We start from the raw sequence: 22,491 nt of genomic DNA on the forward strand, positions 1-22,491 counted from the left end.
AACAAAAACTAAATTCGACCGAAAATTTTCAAGCTTTTTGGATTATAACCGAAAACAATAAGCTCGAGTTCGAATATTAAGTCAAAAAATCTTGTATCCAGTGTAAAAATTGTTATTTTTCAGTTTCAATATTGCATCGGTGCATTTGATGAAATAATATGAGGGAGATTATCCCTGAAAATTATTCAATGTTTCGGATGATGTATTAAAACAATTATAGGAATAAAACTGGTAATAAATATTCGAAGCATAAATGTAGCCAAATTTCAGCCGATTCAATTAATTAAAAGTATTTTACCGATTAAGGTAATTTTGCTATGCAGTATTTGAGAAGTATTCTGGCAGTTTGCCCTCCTTTCATGGACTCCCCTCTTAAATTAACAATGAGGCCTACTCCCTTACCACCCATTTAAAATCCCTATTCTTTTCTTTCCCTCTAACACTGTTTTCAACATCCCTTCCCCGCTTAGTACTTGCCATCCATTGCTTCAGCCTCTTTCGTACCTCATTTAGAAGTTGCCTCTCGCCCGCCGAGTCAATCAACCGAGTCCTAAATTCAGCGAAAAATTTTCAAATCGAAGTAAAATGTTAACAAACGTTATTGTCGGAATAAGCCAATCACACGAATTATGCCAATATTCATTATGGAACACATTATTAATACTCCACTCGAAATTTAATATTGACTCGGTTTCCGAAAGCTCAGCGCCATTTTCTCTGCCTATAAATTGCCCTCGCAATTATTGACGTTTTCTACGCCTGGGGAATGGTAATGAGCTTTCAAAACTTGGGTTGGTTGATATTAAATTAAGCCTGTAGTAATACTACTGTGTTTCATAATGATTAATTGCTACTTCCAGTAAGTCATGCGTGAGATCATATCTCATATTCATCATACGCGTCACATGACCTCGGATTATTCCATTGCAATCGGCAGAAGACGAAAGTCGCTCTTGCTTATCCAAGGCTGTCAGGTTAAATGGGTGAAATTGGGACTGGTATAGTTTTCCGCGATTAAGCACCAACCCCATTTGACAGCTGAGCTGTAGAGTTGATAAAATTCTTGCGCATTGCACGTACTTGCTGCGCTAATTTTTTCCCTTTGCCAAAATGCAGAGAAATATTCTGCTCACAAAAAATGAAACCTGCCATTATCCAAATTTATATTAATTAGAGAGAAATTCTGTTGCGAATACTTGTTGTGCTTAATGCATTGATCGTTTTGATTGCTAATAGGAATGCGATCTTTTCCGGCGAAGGAGAAATATGACATGATTGGGTACGCATCTCACGTAAGGTAAGAGGGTTGTTCCAATGCTCATTTCCAAGCTACAAAGATGCAACTAATGCCATCTCCTGTATCCAAGCCCGGAATAAAGTAGATATGGTTCCACAATTATAATCAATTCTTAAATGTATTGTAATACTCTCTTTCCACTCATTGCAGTTTATGACGAATCGCGCAGCATCCGTTTGTAATTGATTCATTTCACGAATTATATCTTTGCGCGTCTGATCCCATGTGTACTTGCCGGGTATTCATGGTACGGCTTTACGACTTGGAAATCACACCTCTCTTTAACTTTTTCCATCCGAAGAACTTATCACAACACGTTTGGTGAATCGTAGCATCTATAGGGCTCAGTAATAAATATTTCTTTAATGTGTTCCCCACGGCAGGTTTGAAGTTGTCACAACTTACAGATAATTTGACGAATTTATTAAGCTCCATCCACAAAATATAAATGAGGATGGTTTTTATTCGCAGGAATGTCGTCTCCGTTGTTAATATTTGGTTGTGTGACAATTTATTTTAGCTTTCTTGACGCCATTTTGTACTCCATCACCATTTTTTTAATTAAAGACAGGAGAAAATATAATATCTCGTAGAAATTATGATAATGGGTGATTAAATATATATCAATCCTTAATAACTGCATAACCATTGTACTGTTGAATTAATTACAGTTTTAATTTTTTCAAGCAATTTAATGAGACGTGGTTTTGTTACGCAGCCTCAAAAGTGATTCTGGGCATCGAAAAAAATTATATCCCATCCAAAAAAAGGAAAAAAGTTAGTGTATCGAAGAAATATCATGATACTCTTTTTCCAAGCTAGTGATCTCATTTGATTGCTTTAAAATAGTTAGTAATTGCGATTCACCAAAGAACACTTCTGCAACATCGACCGTGGTGCTTTAAGTTACGTAGTATCTCCGTTGAAATTTATTGCGATTATTTTTGTTTCTTTTCACGATGTACTGGCCAATATTTTAGCAAGAAATAAAAATCATAATTAGTATTAGTGGTTTTTATTACCATTACCGTCAGCTGAATCGAACTCTTCCATCAGCAAATAAATTACCATTGCACTAATAAATCCAACTGTTATGTTTAACGATAGGTTAACACCAAAACGTGAGGTATTTTTCTGGAGTATTGACATTTCCTGATTGTGGCACATATATTTTCGCAGAAAAAAAAATTAACATTATCCTTCACGAACTACTCGCTGAGCAATGTTCAGAGCGTTCTCACAATGTTACCAAATCACGCTTCCGAACAAATACTGTCATTGGGATGTTCTGGCATTGCTATTTGTTTGTAGTTTCCCTACACAGTACACTGTCTCGTTACGATATTAATCCGTGCCAGAGGGATTGTTAATGAAGCAAATTCTATCGTCTGTTGAATCCGTATTCCTATTCGTATTCCTATTTCCGTGGGGCTATTTTGCCGTCTCGCATCCACGCATTCTCGCATGTGTTCTAGCAATTCACCGCTTTACACGACGCAATTTTGATTGCGCCTTCACACGTACGTCAGACTGCGCAATTCCGTGTACCGTGTAAAACGGCCTTTAGGAATAACTAAACTCAATTTTAACACGGCTTTTTCATGTCAGTTCTTAGACAAGAGATTGACGTCGGGAATGCCTGTTATATTTTAAACACCCAATATTGTGGATCTAATCATTTGTATATAATTTAATTTCCTTTTCTAATTTCTTTTTTATAAATCAGCCTATAATATTATTGTTAGTGATTTTCCTGAAATTACAACCTGCGTATGGATGTTTTTCTTAGTAAATAAGGGCTGAATTGGGCAGTATTCGTTACCAGTATTTATAGGAGCGCATATTACTTCAAACTTTTATGAATTGTGGAGTCTGGAGGAGTGGTGTATACTTATTTCACATCAAAAATATACACGACGAATTTTACGGGAGAATGCAATTTTCATTTCTCTTTCGAAACTAATTGAGACTTTTGTCATAAACTGCCTAAGATGAGGAGAAAGGGCATGAAGTAATGGGGAATATTAAAATTACTCCTCAAAATGTTTGGATAAGGGTTATAAATATTTTCTCCATGTAGCACTGACTGATCTCACTTTTATGAGTCGGTCATTACGGCAAGTTTTGTTTTCAGCTGAAGTCGAGCTGCGGTTATTACGCCCATGGTAAATATTAGTGATAGCTATTTTCGAGTTAAGCGCTAGGGACCAAGATTAAATGGCTTAATCCCGGATCACGCGATCCTTAATGGATCTGATATCTTATCCTGACCATTTTCATAAGTCAACAATCGTGGTATTGGCTTGACGCATCGCTCCATTCCGCCCATCTCTATGCTAGCTTTTTGTATTGTCGTATTTCTTCTCGTTTGCAACCTTAATAACCTGTCGTATGTAACCCATTTGGGGCCGTCCCTTGCCCTTTTTCCCGTCCACCTGTATTTTAATCAATGTTATCATCATATGTTTCATGATGTGGCCGACTGAGTTTTTGCGTCTTCTTCTAATGGTTTTTTGAAGAATTCTCTTTTCTACGACTCTTCTTTTTACGTCGTTATTACTTATTTGGTCGATCTATTTTATCCCCACCTTTCTTCGGTTGCATCTCTTTTCGCATGCCTCCTGTCTTGACTTCTCCGCTGCTGTCAACGTCCAAGCCTTGCTCCCATTCAGGTAACATCTGATGAATTGTTTCCTTTTACTTCTATGCTTGTATTCTCAGCTTTAATGAAATTAATCGTTTTTCAAATGCCCTCTTCGCCTCTATAGCTCAGAAAATCGTCAGAACACGAGTTTCTAGATAAGAAAATGTATCCCTTCTGTGTTTAGGCTTAATAAGTGATGCACCTCGAACATTTGCGTTCAATCGCTTTTGGTCAAAAACTACGAAATTCGATGAAAAGTCGTTGATTGTTATCTTCTTTATTATTATTTATTTTTATTGCTATCCCAGATTTCCAACATCTAGAGATTGGAGTACCTGGAGCCTCTTTTGTAGATTAAAATGCATGGAATAATTAAATATACGTCTCCGTCATTCGCATTTTTTTATTATTTATAAGTTATAACTGATAGAACCATGTTCAAGTGGAATATATTGGATGAATCTTTGGCAGTCCAACCTTCAGAGATAACTTCCCGTATTTATATAGGATGTATAGGTGCCACGAAACGTTCAGGAGGAGGTAGCAAATATGCAATAAGCTTTTAAGTTTAAGATCTATTTTTTTATTTTAAGATTTCTTCGCGCTACAGCGTAGACCATAATTGGAACGGCCGAACTTGCGACATGATTTTTATGCTTAGCAGTGCATTCAGGAATATGAGGATTATGTAGAAGGGCTTAAATCCTTCCCTTCTGTATTCAAATCTCTTTTAGAAGGCCGTAAATTCAGAAGGAAGACAGTTATTACTCTTCCGGGAAACGGTTTCCTAAGCAGAAACGTGATCGTGAAACATTGTGAAACTTGGCATTTTCTGCGGAGAATACTGTGGCAAGCGATAACTTTCTTTTATGGTTTACGGGACAATGGTTTATGAGACTTCCTTACCGGGATAAGGATTGTGCTGGAATTCGCTTTGTGGAGGAATCCGATTCGATTTACGTGTGGCCAAACATTTTCATGATGCAAGCCGTTTTCCCTCTGCGGAAGATTGGAATTTCGGAAAAACTTGGCAGATTTGATGAAGTAAAATGCATTAGGAATATTAAAAGAACCAATATTTACGTGGAAGGTCACTGTGCTCAATTTACATGGGGATAACTTCATGAATATACTCGCGCTGAGAGTGTGTGTGTGAGAGAGAGAGCCAAACGGAAGTCTATTGTGCATCCTGGAAGGTATGCAATAAAGTTCAACGGTTGTGGCAGGCAATTTGGGCCAGCTCTAGCTTCGCATTGTATGATTTATTTTGCGAAAACATGGGGACTATTTAGAAGTGGCCTCGGTCCATCCTATAGAAGTTTAATTAATGCTACCAATTTACTCGCATCTTATTCGACTCTCAAAAGTGTCCACTACATATCGATATGTCGAATACAGATCGATCCATTATTTTTCAATATTCGCAATAGTGCTCTTACTCATCATTTATAACTTTGATAAGTTACTAATTCTTTAGATTATTAAATCAAAAATATAATACTCAATGAACATCCTTAATCGTGGCTAATTTCCCCGTGAAATTGGTATCCTTCTGCCGTCAGTGACGCAAGTGGCGATTTTTTAAAACACATATTTATATAGTGAGTGACCCGTTTAACACCTGTGTGATGCTACTCGTGTAGTTCAACTGTTTCACCTGCTCAAGTAAGTGCCTATGTTTTTTTATTTTATGCCTCACATTCCTTTCTACAAAACCGCTTAACTTTAGTCTTCTTCTGATTAATATTCATGACGTATAGTTTGCACTGCTTCCCGAGCCCATCCTCCACTGCCTGCGAAATATTTGGTGTTATTTATATTCTAAACCTCTTTCCTGCATCATTCATCTAAGAAGTCGCACTATGCATCAGAATCTGTGTTTCAAGTCTACATGTTTAAGCTATTGAATAATTCTCCATCCACTGCCTCTTTCTGAGCAACGTAGAATGTTACCAACTCGGGCATTTAGCTGATCAAAGATAATAAAACACCGAAATAGGAAAAAACAGTTGTTTTAAACTATTTTAGTTCCAAAAATTTTCAAACGTTCGCGTATAAGGTAGTGAGCTTTATATATAAGGTGTAGAGCTTTTAAATTTCCTGCATGTCGATTCTTCAATTTTCGAATTAGCTGAAAATGGAGAATCATCAGTCAGCACAAGAAAACCTAAGAAACAACATCCCTGTAAGTCTTTAAATAACAAGAGTAGCAGATTTTTCTTCAACCGCAAGTTTTTACGCTTATACAATTGTCTATTAGTTCTACCATGGCATGTGCATTTAAAAGAGTCTTTTCTTCCAATCTATTAACTTCCGTTTCAATCAATGCATGTAGATGTTCTTGAAAAATGAAGTGGAGGTACCTTTTTCCATGCATAAAAAACAGTATGTTTTTTGTACCAAGCCGGATTAAAAAATTCTCAATGGTGTATTGTGCTACTGGCGAAATGGAGGAAACATAGAAATAAGTTTTGTTTCACTTTCAGTTAATTCATTGCAATTGATTGAGTAGTTCCCTAGTGCACTTAATTTCAAACTAAGGGTATCTTGACTTTTTGCATGGACAGCTATGTATTCTCTTTGAATACGGTTTTCGATAGTCAATGATGATAGGATTAAAATGGACTCATAGTCGCAGGGAAATTCGTAAATTAAATCTGGAGGATTTCCTGGCGGTAATGCTTCTCTAGGTCTTGATGAATTTGACTTCTCTCGTGTATCATCTGACATTTCCCGATGTGTATGTTCAGTGGCGTAGCCAGGAATTTCGTTCGGGGGGGGGGGGGGGGGTCCAAAACCAGGGGGAAAAGTTTTTGAAAAACAGGGTACTAAGTAGAGGGTTTTAAACTAATTTAATCACTTTTCATAATCGAAAACACTTTATTTTTTGAAGAAATATTTTGTAAATTCATGATTTTTCAATAATTTTTCTTTTATGAAGGAAAATAATTGTGTTTTTATGTTATGATGGGGTCCGGACCCCCGCTGGCTACGCCATTGATTGTGTCGATTCTTCATTTACGAATTACTGACAAATGGATAATCATCAATCATACCACGGAAACGAAATAAGCAACATTCGTTTAAGTCATTGGCTACATACCTTTAAGTCCTTAAATAGCGAGAATGGAAACTAAAAACTGTGACTGTTCCAACAAAGTGACACTAAATATGTGTTGATGTCTATCATTCCTGCATCTGTCCACGTATCAGGATCTTGTGTTTGGTCATAGTAATACTACCATCATATTCAGGTAGTTAACAGGTCCTTGTCTGCCTCTCCTCACTATAAAACTGTCTTGTGCATAACCTTTCTTCCCCGCTTAGCCTGTATTCTCTGAATCATCCGCCGTTTTATTTTTTATTTTCATTTTTCTTTTCTAAACTTTTCTTCCGCCATTCCTTCCTATGGGACTGAATGGAGGAGGTACCAGTTCGTTCCGTTTAAGCTCAATTTTTGTTGCCACGTGGGACGCATTTCAATTGTTTTTCAAAAATGTCCGCTGCGGGGCGAAGAGGTTAGAGCGGCCCATTTACGCTCAATTTTTACGACATAATATTCACAATCGTGATGGGAGAGTAATGAATTTGGTAGAACACGATTACGAATATAATTTCCAGTTAAAGCCCTTATTTTTTATTTTTTTTATTTATCTTCACCGCCCCAAAAACAGCGCTTTTTTGGCCCTAACAGTATACATGGGAATTTAACGAACAGCAAATGTAGGAAGATTACAATTGGCAAGAAGGGACTTTACCCCGAAGCCCGGGAAGCATATAGCTTATTTCTCCGTGAAATTTCTCGCTCTGCCCATGACGAACATGGTTGGCTACTTTTGCAAACCCATGCGCGGCGGGTTCCAACTTACATAGAGGCCAACTGGAGTATCCTCCATTCGTGATTTCTTCCGACACGCTCTTCATCCATAAATTCCTTTTAACCCTCTTAGAGTCACCCACTCAGACTAGCACTGGCGAGAAATACTTTAGGTCGTATTATTAAAGGTAAAATTTCCGAAAAATAAATAGTAATGTCATTTTTTGGTATATCAAAATGCTGATTTTTTATTTTACCCTATTTATATTAATTTTTCACTGTATAACTAATCCTTTTTTATTCAAGATAGATTACTGTATAATAATAAATTTGAACTATTAACTATCTCAAAGCCGATGTTTCGGCTCTTGGCACTATTTGGCTGAGAAGCATAAGCCGATATATCGGCCCGCGGGATTGCGGGACTTAATTCATGCTCCTGCGGTTTCTTCCCTTACAAGGGTTGTCTTCATCATTAGTCTAATCTTCCTCTTTTCTGGTCAATGTCTCATTTTTCACTCTATCTACGCAGTTGGTATTCGACATTCTTCTCCGCACTCACATCACAATCCGTTTTACTTCCTGCTACAATGCCATCCATGTCTCACAACCATAGAGTATAACAAAAAAAGATAGAGCAATTTCCACAATTTTATATTCATTGTACGACCGGTTTCGCCTGTACCTGATCTATGTACCTGATGATGCTGTAAGCGAAACCGGTCGTACAATAAATATAAATTTGTGGAAATTGCTCCTGTTTCTTTGTTATGTCCCGTTTCCATTCCATCTCCCCTGAAACCTCAGATAGAGTAACCATAGAGTAAGATGCTCCAAAAAAACACTGCTGCAACCTTTCCATGAGACCTGGTCTACATTGGGACGAATTCCGTAGGACCTATGTCGTAAGAAATTGCTAGACTCCAATGCAAGTACGAGGTTCTTATCGTTCCTACAATCTGGCATATTAATTCTATTTCTTGTATCCACTTTTGAAAATAACCCTGGAGTAAAATCGATTCCGTCTGTGTTTGAAGCACCCTTTGATATATCAATGTTATTAATATTCAAAGTCAGGAACAATACAGTCTTGTTCCTCAGCGACAGCATGACAATATTTTAACTAAAGAAAGTGTAGTCATGCAATTTTCTCTCAAAATATTTTAAAGTTTTGTATTTTATTGTTTTTATTTCCCTCCAAACATGCGAGTTTAAAAAATAATCTGTAAATTCAACCATCCAGAATATGTGCCACTCATTCTCTTATAAGTTAAGAGAAGGTTTTCAACATCTTGTATGTAAACATAAAAATTTTATGTACAAATCCTGGAAATCTTAGGGGAATTTCAAATGCTCAGCTGCCGAACAATGAGCATCCAAGCGCTCGCGATTGGATGCACGGAGTGAACGTGATGAGACGATGCTCCATACTTTTAAGTTCTCTTACAACTCGGATCTTTCCGTAATCGCCCTTATTTCATTATAACCCTTATTTCCAGCTTATAAAATGTGATATTTTAATGTAAACTATGCTTCGGCGGCGTAAGTGACGGCTTAGTGTCTTCTTGCGTCATTGAAATAGAAAATTCCTATTCGACAAAATACATTGTTGTCGCAAAAGACTGCTATGTTTTCAGTAATTCATAGGAGGATGGTATTGAAGTTTCAAAATTTTGTATTGGTATTCCTGAGAGCTTAAATTAAAATTAAACAGGGGCGTATTAACCCCATTTGCCGCCCTACGCTAGTCAATGTCTGCCGCCCCTGGGGGAGATATTTATTTTATTTTATGCTCAAACCACCGGATACAGCTCTTATTGGCCATTTTACACCGGGGTGTTCAACAAGTGTAACAAGAAAACGTACACAAACGACCATGCCCTGGACCGGGGAAACCTACCCAGGCGGGACTCGAACCCGCGACCTCTTGTTTGGCAGGCGAGAACGTTACCCCTACGCCACCGAGGCCGGCGAGATATGTTACCTTGATCCGTTCTCGCCTAAATAGATTCATTCCTTTCGACGTTTGCTACTTCTTCGATGGAATCTGTATTTTCTGGAAAGCTTTCTTGTTTTTTTTAACCCAAGAATCTAATTTTACATTTTTTTTTACAACTTTCTTCTGAGCATGTTTTTTCGCTTGGTGTGCCTTCTTATATTGAGTTCAACTCAGTCTCTCACGTCGATAAGCCATTGTCAGAAAATCAAACACAAATCCTGACACCCTCACAAAGACACACTATTCAAATATTTTCATAGTTCAGAGCTTTTGTTTAAATAGTGCGAACCAAATTCAATGTGTCCACAAGGTCCTCGCGCCTAACGACAGGAACTAGCGAAAAAAGGAATAGCGTGATCATTCGCAAGGCAATGACTAATGTAACCACAGGATTCGCGCTCCTGGCAGCCTATGGTGGAACTCTTTTACTAAAAAGGAAAACGCGCGGGATTTTGAATCAATATGTTCGCATTCTGGAAGGAAACTGTTTTTAAAAACATTGAAAAAAACTAAAGAAATAAAAATTCCGGGACTTGTGGAACTCCCTGGGAGTTGCCGCCCTACGTCGTGGAGTAGTTGGGGTACTGGTGAATACGACCCTGAAAATAAATAAGAAATTTATGATAAATTCACGATCTAAACAATTTGGAACCAGATCAGGGAAAAAATTACTAATTCTAACGAAGAAATATTGAATAATGTTTCGACAGAAGTTGAGTATCATTCAGACATTTGATGACTGACTTGCCGAGCCGTCTCTATGCTCGTGAAACATTTTCTTCGCGAAAGCGTGATAACTGTAGTGCCAAAGATCGAGAGCGTAATAAAAAGTAATTTTAAAGGCGACTATTATTTGGCACATCTTCAAGAAGTATTGCACCAATTGAACAAGATACTATATGCAGCTTACGAAGCAATCAGTTTTACAAGAATCTACATGGCAAAGAAAATTTATGAATCAAGGAAGTAATCAAACACGTAGTGGGCGAAGGAAACCTTATTGTTTTAGGTGATTGTATCACTGTCGTCGGCTAAGGCTACAATGGAAGAATAACTGAGATATATGATGAGGAAATCGAAATGAAAGGAGAAATAAAGCTCCTGAATTTTCGCAGAGCATAAGTTAGTGGTGTTGAACATACTGCTGAAGATTGGTGATAGTTTTTCGGGTTCATTCCGCGTTGATTCATATTTTGTGGACGACAGTTTCGGGCGCGTTTTTGGACCCGAAGACGGGAGCTGGAACGCGCCCGAAACTGTCGTCCACAAAATACGAATCAACGCGGAATGAACCCGAAAAACTATCACCAATCAACTCGCCGCGGAGGCCTCCGTAATAATACTGCTGAAGAGTCATATGCGAAGGAGATACACATGGAAAACGCAAAGAGAGAACTCCTAGAGAGAACGCCAAGATTTCAACGACACTAGATTTTTGTGAGGAAAAGGTTTAAGAACCAGGTAAAGGACTGCAAAATCTACCCGGGGGCCAATATCGACTGTGATCATATTTCAGTGATGATGAAATTCCATTTGAAATTTAAGATAGCGAAGAAATCAAGGTATAACATGTGGAAAGTTGAGAAAACAAGGGAGAAAAAACATTATCATACATTTCAAAGAGCTGTCGAGAGCAAAATAGAATTAGAATGGACTGAAAAATATGTGGAGGATAATTGAAAAAATATTAAAAGTGGGCATAAGGAGGCCACTGGAGACTTCAGGAGATGGGTTCTGGGTATAAGAAAACCCATTAAGAAAAAGCCGTGGATAACGGATGTAGTCCTAGACCTCATTGAAAGAAGGAGAAAGTCCAAAAATGCGAAAGGTGGGGAAAAGCAGGCTTACTACAGGAGAATATAGAGGAACTAGATTTGTCGCACAGTGAGGAGAGCCAGAAAAACGTGTAGAAAAACGTAGATGAGCCTAAGCGAAGATGCGCAAAATAACTTCGTAAAGGGGAAGTTCCCCACTATTCTACAGGGAAACAATCTGTAGAATAGTGGGGAACTAATGGAAGTAACGAATTGAAAAATATAATGTCATTAGGCGCAAGGATGCAAATATTTTTATGGAAAAAGAAAATAAATAACCTATGAGAGTAATAGAACGGAAGCAAACCCAGCGCAAAAATTATCGAAGATGAAGGTGATGTAGAAGATGATAGAGGAGGCAATACCGAGAGTATTAAGAGCTGGTAGTAATGAAACTGGAATTTGACCTCAGAGTAATATCTCCAAAAATAAAAAAATTCCAATTATCCTCCTTGGGTTCTAAAGTCCTCAATGATGCTGAGATTTTTTGACGGCGTAGAAGTCATAGCCGAGACAGATAATGATTTGAAGAAATATGTGATCAATATAGAAAGCGCAAAAGCCAGGTATCAGCTAAAAATCAACAAAAACAAAGATATTGGTATTCGGCATAAGGGAAGACTCATTGATAAGCGTTAGATTGAAAAATCAAACTCTTGAAGAGGTGGAAGAGTTGGGTTACCTAGAAAGCCGTATAACCAGCGATTTTCGGAGACAGAAATAGTAAAACAGCACGTGGAAAGAGGAATTTCACAAAAAGAAGAATCTACTTACAGCTGAGAATACAAGCGTGGAAGTCAGGAAACGATTAATCACATGCTAATTATGGAGCATGCTTCTCTGTGGGAACGAGGCTTTGACGTTGACAGCAGCAGGGAAGTGTGGAAGCATTCGAAATGTGGTGCTACCGAAGAATGATGAAGAGTATATGGATCCATGGAGTACGTAATCAGGAAATGCTAAGAAGAGAGGGAGAAAATAGCAGTCCTCTAAAAACCTTAAGAAGAAGACGGGATAATTTAATAATAATGATTAACGTTTAATGCCCTGAAGGTCCTGAAGAATTTACAGAAATAAAATTTATCTAGCTTTCACAATTATAAAACAAGAAAAAATCATAATAAATTCCGAATAACTACAAAAAACTTATAAAATTCAACAAAAAACAAATAGTACTGCCCATTTAGCAACAATAACCTCCACTCAATGAACAACTATACCAGAAACAAGACATAGTGTTGATTTGGTGCAGAATGGAATTTTAGAAGAATAAAATAGGGAAAGCTTACAAAATATATTAGAACAAGTGACGGAATTATGATTCGCAGCTGCACAGACTAGAGGCACTTAGTCAGGAATTCCAGGTTTACATTCATTCGTAAAGAATGAACACTTTATTATATGAGCACTTACGTTATTTTAACTGCGCATAAGAAGCCAATAACTAGATTTAGAATACATTCTGCTAATGAACAATGCTAGGGAACACTTTTTGTTGTACGAATATTATTTAGTGGGCCATATTATGAGACATGATGGCCTGATGAAAATATTCATTGAAGTACAGGCGAAAAGGAAGATGGACAAGGGACGGCCCCAAATGTGTTACATAGGACAGGATATAAAGTATATAAAAGAGAATAACTATGTCCCTATGAAGAGACTAGCAGATAGGGGAGAGGAATGGAGGGCTGCGTCAAACCTAACTCAGGATCGAAATAAGATTTTATGCTTTCCCGGCGAATTATGTGGGTAAACGTTTCTCGGGATTCCCACCGGATTAAAAACTCCATTTTGGCCGTAATTTCGAGTTCCAACCCGGGGTTCATCCTCAGGGATGCTGAATGTCGTTTTATTTGACATTCAGCAGCCCACAGTCCTCATTCAGCAGTCAAAGCTGGAAACCTTGACTAAAATGGTGTATTTAACCTGGTGGGAATCCCGAGAAACGTTTACCTTCAATCCTAGGATTGTTGTTTTTTGGTGGCGATGAACCCATTCTATTTCCCATGATAATATTGCATTTTTAATTGAGTGTTTGCCTCCTGCGCAGCCACCTTGAGAGCTGTTGTTTATGTTGGATCGAAGGACTCTGCCGCAGCACATACACGAGTGAGTGAACGGTTGGGAAGCCAAGGGCGGTGTGCAGGGAGGCGCGAAATAGACTGGGCCCAATCAGCGGCAATGGAATGCGGCGCCCGAAATACGTCCGATAGGCGGGCGGCCGCCGCGGCGATGCTATTCCCAAAGGCGCCTCTCCGCATACACGCGTTCTATTTATACCGCCCGCCGCGGCGTCCGCTGCAAGGTGGCTGATGCCGCTGCGTCGCTGATGAGCCGCAGCGCTTCCTCCTCGCTGGGTGAGCAGACCGGCTTCGCTGGAGCGCTAGGCGGCATGCGTGCAAAGTCTGTAAGGACAATCTAAGGTGACTTTTTCTCAGAAAGTGTAGGTGTAGTCTTCGCAAAGACTACATGGATCCTATTGTACACAGTTTATATAGAAACTAAGTGAATGTGATACATAAAAATGTTGGCGAACCCCTGGCCCGTGTCCTTTGACATCCACTTAATTGATATCATAAAAGCCCGGTTTAAGCGTCCAAAGGCCGGTTGAAAGAAATATCTGCTATTGGTTCGATATCCATGAGTGTCATAAAGTTTTGGAACTCATGACTTACTTTGGGTTACAAGGAACTATCAGTATCATTACATAGCGAGCGATTGCTTCGAGCGCGTAGTTGCTAAAATATCCAATATATGATACTACGGTCGCGAATTTCAAGCATTACAAATAGGTTTTCACGGATATGTGCTTATTGAAATACTATGATTTTTTTTTGCATTACACCAAGTGAACAGCTGATATTTGGTTATTACCGTAAAATATTATGTAATAATTATCATATCCATAAAAAAAAATTCTTACTGATGGTTTAGGAAGCGTTTTATACCATTTCGTCCTGTGTATTAGCATGCCGTTTAAAGAAACACGTCGATTGGAACAAATTCGTCGAACTAATTTGTGTGGTTATTTTTCCCTAAGATACAATAATTCATTTTTGTTTAAATGAAAAAGAAGTGGCCGATAAAATAAGCCGTGTGAATATGTATAATTTTTATGTTTCTCAATTTCTGCCTTAAGAATACTGAGGGAAGCGACGAAACTTTTTATTGGTTTTCTGGCAATAATTGCACAATTTTTCGTCTTAAATATTAGTAATGTTTTCCCTAGTGGATAAATATTTTAAATAAAAGTTAATTGGCTCATAATATGAGGCGTGCGAAAGGATGTAAAATTGAAACTTCATTGAACTCCGCCTTAAGGAACTCTGCCATTAAATGTACCGTAAGCACAACTTAACTCAGCGAGCTATATGTTTTGGTTAATAGTTTGTTGACGGCCGCATCGGTGTGCAGGCGAAACGGTCGCACTTGTGTGCCTTTTATTTCTATAATACGTATCGGAGGCACATTTGAGTTACTACAAGGTATATAGTAAGGTGAAATACTAGGATTGGAATCGGCCGTAATCGCTCCTCTTTGCCACCTAGACTCTCGGTTTACTGGTTATCTCAGCGGCTGCGTTCGGCTCCTTATCTATGAACTAGATGACACCGCACTCTACTCACATTCCAGCGCGCCAGTCCGACATTCTCGCGATCTGCGCCACACGGTAAAATAGCACTCCATCCGCTGAGTAGACGCTCCATCCGCTGAAGTGGCGCTACACTCTTTGAGGCGACGCTCCATCAGCTGAGACGCCACTGATCCACACGTTTAGGCGCCGCACAGTGGAGTTATTCACCTCAAGTCTTACAATTGTCTGAAAAAAAACATCGGGATACGATTGAACGGAATTTCCGTGATATCATGGAAGACTGCATCGAGTAAACATCATAAACGATAAATGAAGATGTTTTTCCGAACGAATAGGTATAGGAATTATTTTTCCCCCAAGCAATAAAGGACTCGTTCAAAGTATACCGGGACTAGCCGCGGTGATAACTTTTACGGGAGTCACCCGCAATGCACAATCGTGCGAAAGATCCACTGAGAAAAATCATTCGCCTTGACCGGGATACGAACCCGGATCCCCCGATTTCCGGTCGAGTGCTTTAGCCAGTTAAGCTACCGAGGCGTCATTCTTCCCTGTGGATATTTTCGGACACTACCGGACAAGATGTTGCTGGACTGCAGAGCATATGATGCCACAATCAGTCCAAATCGTGCGCACAGCGCCACAGCCGGAGAGCAGGCCCGGACATAGAACACAAAGAGGTGTTCGCTCTAGACTAGTTCAAAGTATACCGGGACTAGCCGCGGTGATAACTTTTACGGGAGTCACCCGCAATGCACAATCGTGCGAAAGATCCACAGAGAAAAAATCAGACCGGGATCCCGGTCAAGGCGAATGATTTTTTCTTTGTGGATCTTTCGCACAATAAAGGACTCCATTAAAAGCTAGGTGGGACTCAGTAAACTTTCTTATTTTTTTCCGTCTTTATTTTGTTAGCGGCTGGTATCCCAACATCCCCCGCCACACGCGTATTGAGACGGCTTGCGGAGTTCCATGTAGATGTAAATTAGTAAAACCTACCAAGTTACTTTGAAGATAGCTGCAACCCGATTCAAACACTGCGTTTTAGAGATGAATAAGTAAATTCCGTCAACTGCTGAGTTCTGTTTCGTTGATTTTTATAGGGGATAAAATCGATGAATTGTGCCGTAATTGAGTAACCCTTAGTGGTAATTGAATAAATCAATTATAATTACAAATTTCTCTACATGAGTCACGGCTTTTGTGTGTTTCTCCGCGTTGTGTTGTCCATACAAACAGTGCAACGCGGAAGAACATCCAAAAGCCGTGACTCATATGGAGAAACGCCGCGGAAACCGTAGATCCAACTACAAATTTCTCTTTGAAAAAGTAGAAAGTAATAATTTCTTCAATATTTTATCAAACAGGGAGTGCTAACATTCAAACCAGCATATAAGTTGTTTTAAATGCCATTACTTAAAATAATAATTAAACTGCTTCATGCAGGCATAAATATGTATGTAATACCAAAAATTTACATTTGAAGGTGAGGTTAATAGAACTTCTTTTCGATTATCGCGCGTGGTATTCAAAGATTCTAAGGATATGTCGAAAGGTTTATTTTCAAAATATTGTTTGATGCTGTTAATGGTGGTACCGGTCTGGATTCAAACGGCGTCGTGGCCGATGTTACGGTCTTATCCTTCTGGGTTCTTTACCTGAGTGAACGAATGTCGAATAATGTATCAGTTTTCGTCAAAAAGACAAATCTATTCTTTCATTAATCAACATTTTTGGTGTGCTTGGTCAAGTGTCTCCTCTAGGAGACGCAACACTTTCTCTCTCTCGGCCGGCCGTATTTTCTGTTTATAACTCATTTAAATCTTAATCTCACATCAAGAAATTTTTATGATTTATTCGCGAATCTATAGGATTTGTTCGAAACCGGGTGGCAAAATATCTAATCTTTGGAAAGGTGATCGCGTAAATAAAGCTGTTTTAACGCAGGTAGTTTTCATTATTTATTGACAGTGTCCGCAAAAGTTGCGATTAATACTATCCAAAATTGTATGAGAAGGCTCTCAAGGAATACGCTCTCACGAGTTAATTTCGACTGAAACAAATTTTATCGACGTAAATTACGTTTCATTTAAGTTAGCCTCATGAGTTTTAACCTCTTGAGGCTAAATTAATGCAGAAGTAATTTAATTTAACTGATGAGGTTAAATTAATTTAGACTTAACTCGTCTAATTTTTTAATTAATTTAAACCAGTCGGTCGACAGATACTCTACGGACAACCAATCAATTAAACAGCTTATAATTAGTTACTCTGTTGGAATTGAACAATTTAATCAGCTTGGGGTGGTAGAGAGAAGCTTCCTGACTCTAGTAAGACCTCACTAGGGCTAAAATAAATAGAATACTGAGCGGGGTTGCCAGATATGTGATGGGCTGTTAACGTAAAAAGTTACGTTTCCAATATGCTAAGCGAGTTAAAATGGGAATCTTAACAGGATCGTTAAGCAAAGTATAGGCTAAATTTACTTACAATTAGATGACGATTTTTCAGATATCATGAAAAGTATCCTTCGTTTACCATCGTGCTACAGCAGGCGTGCTTCCCAGATAAAATAAAGGAAATAATCGAAATAATACTTCAGAACATAGAGACTCACTGTGTCATTCTTTCCTCGTACTATTAAGGATAGCAAGGTATCTCGATTTTTGAAAGTAATGCGTTTTATTTTATTTCAATTGTTCCAACTGTTGGGAAGTTTTCCTTCGCATGAATTTGCACGTATTTTTGTTATTGCGAGTAATATTTATTATAACCTTGTGGTGTGCATGTGCGGATGCTCTTGATAATGGTGATTGGACACCCCTTACCAAATACCCTAGAGATTTTTCGCTGGGTATTAGGTATCTAAATGTAGGTAGCTCAGTCAAAGGCTGCTGACTAAAATGATGCATTTTATAAGTGAAAAGACTTCAATTATCGAGGCCCTCGTTGAATTTTAATAAATAAATACCAGTCGTCATCACGCAAAACAAATGGCCTTTTTCACCCGATCACCTCACCGCTGTTAATGGTAGAAGCCAATATTACCCATTTGATTTCTGAATAGAGTGGATCTATTGTTAATGTATGCTTTTATCTTAAATAAAAAAATATTCATCTTAGAAAATATTCAGGTAAAATTTTCAAAATGCCGATTTAGGCAAATGTAATTATTTGTACTAAAATAAATTAATAATAATTACTTATTTGTCTTTTAAAAAGTAATCAGAATTACAATTACTTCGAATTTTGCTCCCGTACATTATGCAATCGCTGTCAATATTTTCTCAATCAGGGAGAGCTAACATGCAAACCAGTATTTTAATTGCAGAAAAGTTTCTCTTTTCTGCAATTAAAATGAAACTTTTCTGCAACTGATACGCCGGGAAAACCTAAGATCATACAGCATTTTAATTGTTTTTAAATTCCATTAGGTAAAATAATAATTAAAATATTTAATTTAGGCATGAATAAATGCGTGGTACCAAACATTTATACATGTGGATGAGGTTACCATAGCTGTTACTGACTTTCGTTTAGCATGCGTGGAATTCAAAGTTCAAATTTCAAAGCATTTTAGTACGTTTTTCGTGAGCTGAGAGATTTTATTTCTATTAATTCAATCCTAGGATTGAAATACCTCAATTTTTCCATTTCCCAAGATAGTTTCACCTTTTTCCTGATGTTCTTTGTCTTTATGTGTATCTTTGGGAAGCGTGAAAGCTTAGTGGGGAGAACCCATGGTTGCTGTTCGGGGGACCCGGTTTCAAATCCCAGGTGAAGGCCTTGGACTCCCACAAACAAATACAACAAATAAGGGCGTGATGGTCCATGGAAAGGAATTGTCCCCCCTACTCTAAATATGTGAAATTTACTCACCTATAGCTTAGTCCTGGGTGAGCTCTGCCCTCACTGGTCTTCACGAACCTTTGGGTTGAATCACTAGGTGAGTGCCGTCCTTTATCTTACTAATTTACTTATCCGTTGGACTTCGTGTGGAGACCTCTCCTATTTTTCCCACCAATATATTCCTCACGAGTCGTATCCTATATATTGGGTCCTTATCTGGCGAATGGTGCTCCTAAGTTTCCTTTCTTCTTGTATTCTTCGGCGTTACACATCGTTTTTCGTTCTATCTCTTCTTGTGATCTTCAGCGCCTGAACCAACTCCATTTCTGTTAGGCTACAAGTCTTTTTTATTATAAACGCAAAAAAACTTAGTAAAAGAGTACTTCTGCATACTTTTTCTTAACTTTCTTCGTCCATCGTTGGAATGTGTTTATTGATTTTTATCCACTTCCCTTAGTCAGAAAATCATCGGCTTAAAATTTTCAGTACAACTCAGAACCGGATACCGTGCATCCTTACACAATTCTTAGGTATTTAGAGGCATTTTTAGCTGCAATTTTTATCAATTAACACTTGAAGTGACCGCTCAGATTCAGGGTAGATATTAGTGCTTTCACTCTTCGTGAGTGCAACAGGTGTCATCATGCCCAACGGTTTACGCGTCTGTCCAGTGAACAGAAGATTGCAGGTTCGAAACGTAAAATAGTCGATTGTTTTTCTAAAATATTTAAATGCTGTTGAAAAGTTTACTTAACGAGTCTTACATCGTTTTAGGCTGTCCTATTTCGCCCTTTATGCAAGGAAGATGTTGGTAGCCTTATAGGCCTCACTTTTATGCAATGAAATTATGAAAATAATATTTAATGATATTAATAATTCAATGTAAAATTCATGTTCTAACTAAAAAGGAAGAAAACAATTATGTGATTCAGCCCTTAAAATTTTAACATAAAAATAAATGAAAAAGATTTCACAAACACGCTTTTTCCGATAACAGTATAAAATTCACCAAATAGGAGAAAACAAGATTTTCATTGGAGAATTATTTTTTCATTCTTTTCTCTCTGTGAAACTTTCACTCGAAGTATAAAGCGTGGGTGTCAATCCTTACTCACCTGTCAGGCTCATCTAAACTCATTTCTGATAAACCTAATCAGTATTTTTTGGAAAAGCGTGTTTTTAACTTCTTTTTATCCATTTATTATCGCCTTTCCTCACTGTTTTCTGAAGAAATCGTTTAGCGCCTCTCAGAGTGGTTGCATGTGTCTCCCGCAGATGGCAGCTCCTCTGTGGACATCCTGGGAGCGCCTCTTCTCCTCGTTGGGCGCGGACAGCCTCTCAACCTGACCTGCCTGGTCAAACTATCGACGACAAACGAGTACGACCACCCGTATTGGCTGCACGCCGGATCTGTGAGTACACTGGAATTTTGTACAGAATATCTATACGGTTACTTAAGGCATTTAAACGCTGTTTCAAGGAATTTACGCAGAAGTCCTTACTGTTTCAGTCAACTGAACACAGAAATCCTAAGCGATTTCTGGGGAAGTTATTTAGAATTCCTAAGTAGTTTCTGTCGAGTGATACGAAATACCGAAGCAGTTTCTCCTGAATCAACAGAATTCCTCAGAATTTTCCGTGGAAATTCCTTACCATAAATTTCTAGCTGCACCGTCATTAAAAATTTAATTGTAAAAATAGAAGTAATGTTTTTTTTAATCAGTAAGCGCTAATTGAGATTTTAGCTAAGAGAGCTAAGAGAGAGAATTTCAAATGATAAATTCAAAGAGGTATGTGCAGAAAAAAGGCTTGCGTGAGCATCGAACGCAAGATCATTGATGGGCAACTTCCTTAACCACCAGAGTTTATAATTTGTTTTTGTAAATTGCTGGTTTCGTGATTCCCCCACCACTTTCCTGTTAAGGCGACATACGGGATAGTAGGTAGATGTAGATTTACATTCTTTACCTATCTCCTGAATTTATTATTTATTTACCTTCACGAACTTGAAAACAGTGCATTGGAGGCATTTGCATCTTAGGAACCTAACGAAAAACAACAATGATGGACCATCACAAACACCTATGGCCTGGGTAGGTGCAACTTACCCAGGCGGGACTGAAACCCACGACCTTAGGTTTGACTAGGGAGGAATGAAAACCGCCGCCACCGCGGCCAGCATTTTTAATTTCTCTCTGGAATTTATGATAACATGACAAGACTTATGAAATCGTTTCTGGCTTGACGTGGTGAAAATGCGATGTATCCATGATAAAATATAAACTAAAAATGTTAATCTGTACACTTTACTATAAAACTCCACTATCGACCATGGTTTCGACATATTATGTCATTTTCAAGGTTTTTAAGATCTTGAAAATGACAGAATGTCGAAATCATGGCTGTCAGTGGAGTTTAACATTAAAGTGTGGAAATTACCATTTATAGTTTATGTTTTATCGTGGATAACACAACATGACTCTACTCTTAACGTAAGACTAGACTGATTAAACCAGCCAAGCCAAACCAAGCGGAGTTTTCTTAAGTAGTCTTCCTTCCAAGCCCCCAGCCAATCAGCTGTCTTCTTGGAGTTTCAGGAACTGAGTTGATTCTTATACTATACTTGTGCTTTCAGTCCGGGCATTTAAGGGTTAGGTAGGGAAAGGGATATGGGAAGGGATTAGGGCTGATTTAGGGCATCTGTGCTTGGGTTTGGAAGGTAAAACATAGTCCCAAAGATTCTCTAGTAAAATATTTCTGATTTTTTTAAAAGATTTCTGAAATTGCCTCAGAGCTGATTTCAATGAAAGCAAAATTGGACAAATTTTTAAATCGTTGCGGATTTGGCGGTTGCTGACGAGACTGATTAAACCAGGGAGTTATCTGATGTCTCCATGCTTCTGGGTTTCACCGCGTGGATTTTCTTTGTGACGACAGTTTCTCCGGTATTCCAACCGGCGTCTTCAGGGCGATCATCGACCTGAAGACGCCGGTTGGAATACCAGAGAAACTGTCGTCACAGAGAAAATCCACGCGGTGAAACCCAGAAACATGGAGACATCATCTAGACAACGCCGCGGAAAACTACGCATCAACTTCAGGGAGTTATCCATGTACTTGAGTAAGGTCAAATTCAGAGTGCGCCGTAAATCCTGTATCATCGCCGGAATCCTAGTGTTTCCTCTCATCATTTTAATTAGCAGTTGTTTTTTACGTAAAATTTAAAGACAAAATCAATGGGGTAATATCAACCCCAGAGTTTTTTATCGCACAATCCTCCTCCTTCATTTAATCTACTGATTATGCTAAGAATCATCATAAGTCATTATTCCGAAGATTGATTCGACGAAGCTACTCCACTCTCCTTTCCACTTACCTTACCATATTTGCGTATCTCTTCCCTTTTACATCCTCGATCACCTGTCGTAACCCTTTCTGGGCCATCCATGGCCTTTTTCATCGACTTGTCCTTC

The 22,491-nt window shown here is 38.4% G+C and overlaps 1 protein-coding gene across 2 annotated transcripts in view; it reads left to right on the plus strand.

The window, feature by feature from the left end:
• The window catches only part of LOC124167371 (extracellular matrix organizing protein FRAS1-like), a 95,367-nt gene that overhangs the window by 39,487 nt on the left and 33,389 nt on the right, over window positions 1-22,491 (plus strand). For both annotated transcript variants that reach the window (XM_046545387.1, XM_046545388.1), the window contains exon 2: window positions 20,294-20,430. In XM_046545387.1, coding sequence (XP_046401343.1) covers window positions 20,294-20,430 — 137 coding nt within the window. The remainder of the gene's footprint in view (window positions 1-20,293; window positions 20,431-22,491) is intronic.

Source organism: Ischnura elegans, chromosome 10 (assembly GCF_921293095.1).
Source record: "Ischnura elegans chromosome 10, ioIscEleg1.1, whole genome shotgun sequence".
NCBI classification, from domain to species: Eukaryota; Metazoa; Arthropoda; class Insecta; order Odonata; family Coenagrionidae; genus Ischnura; species Ischnura elegans.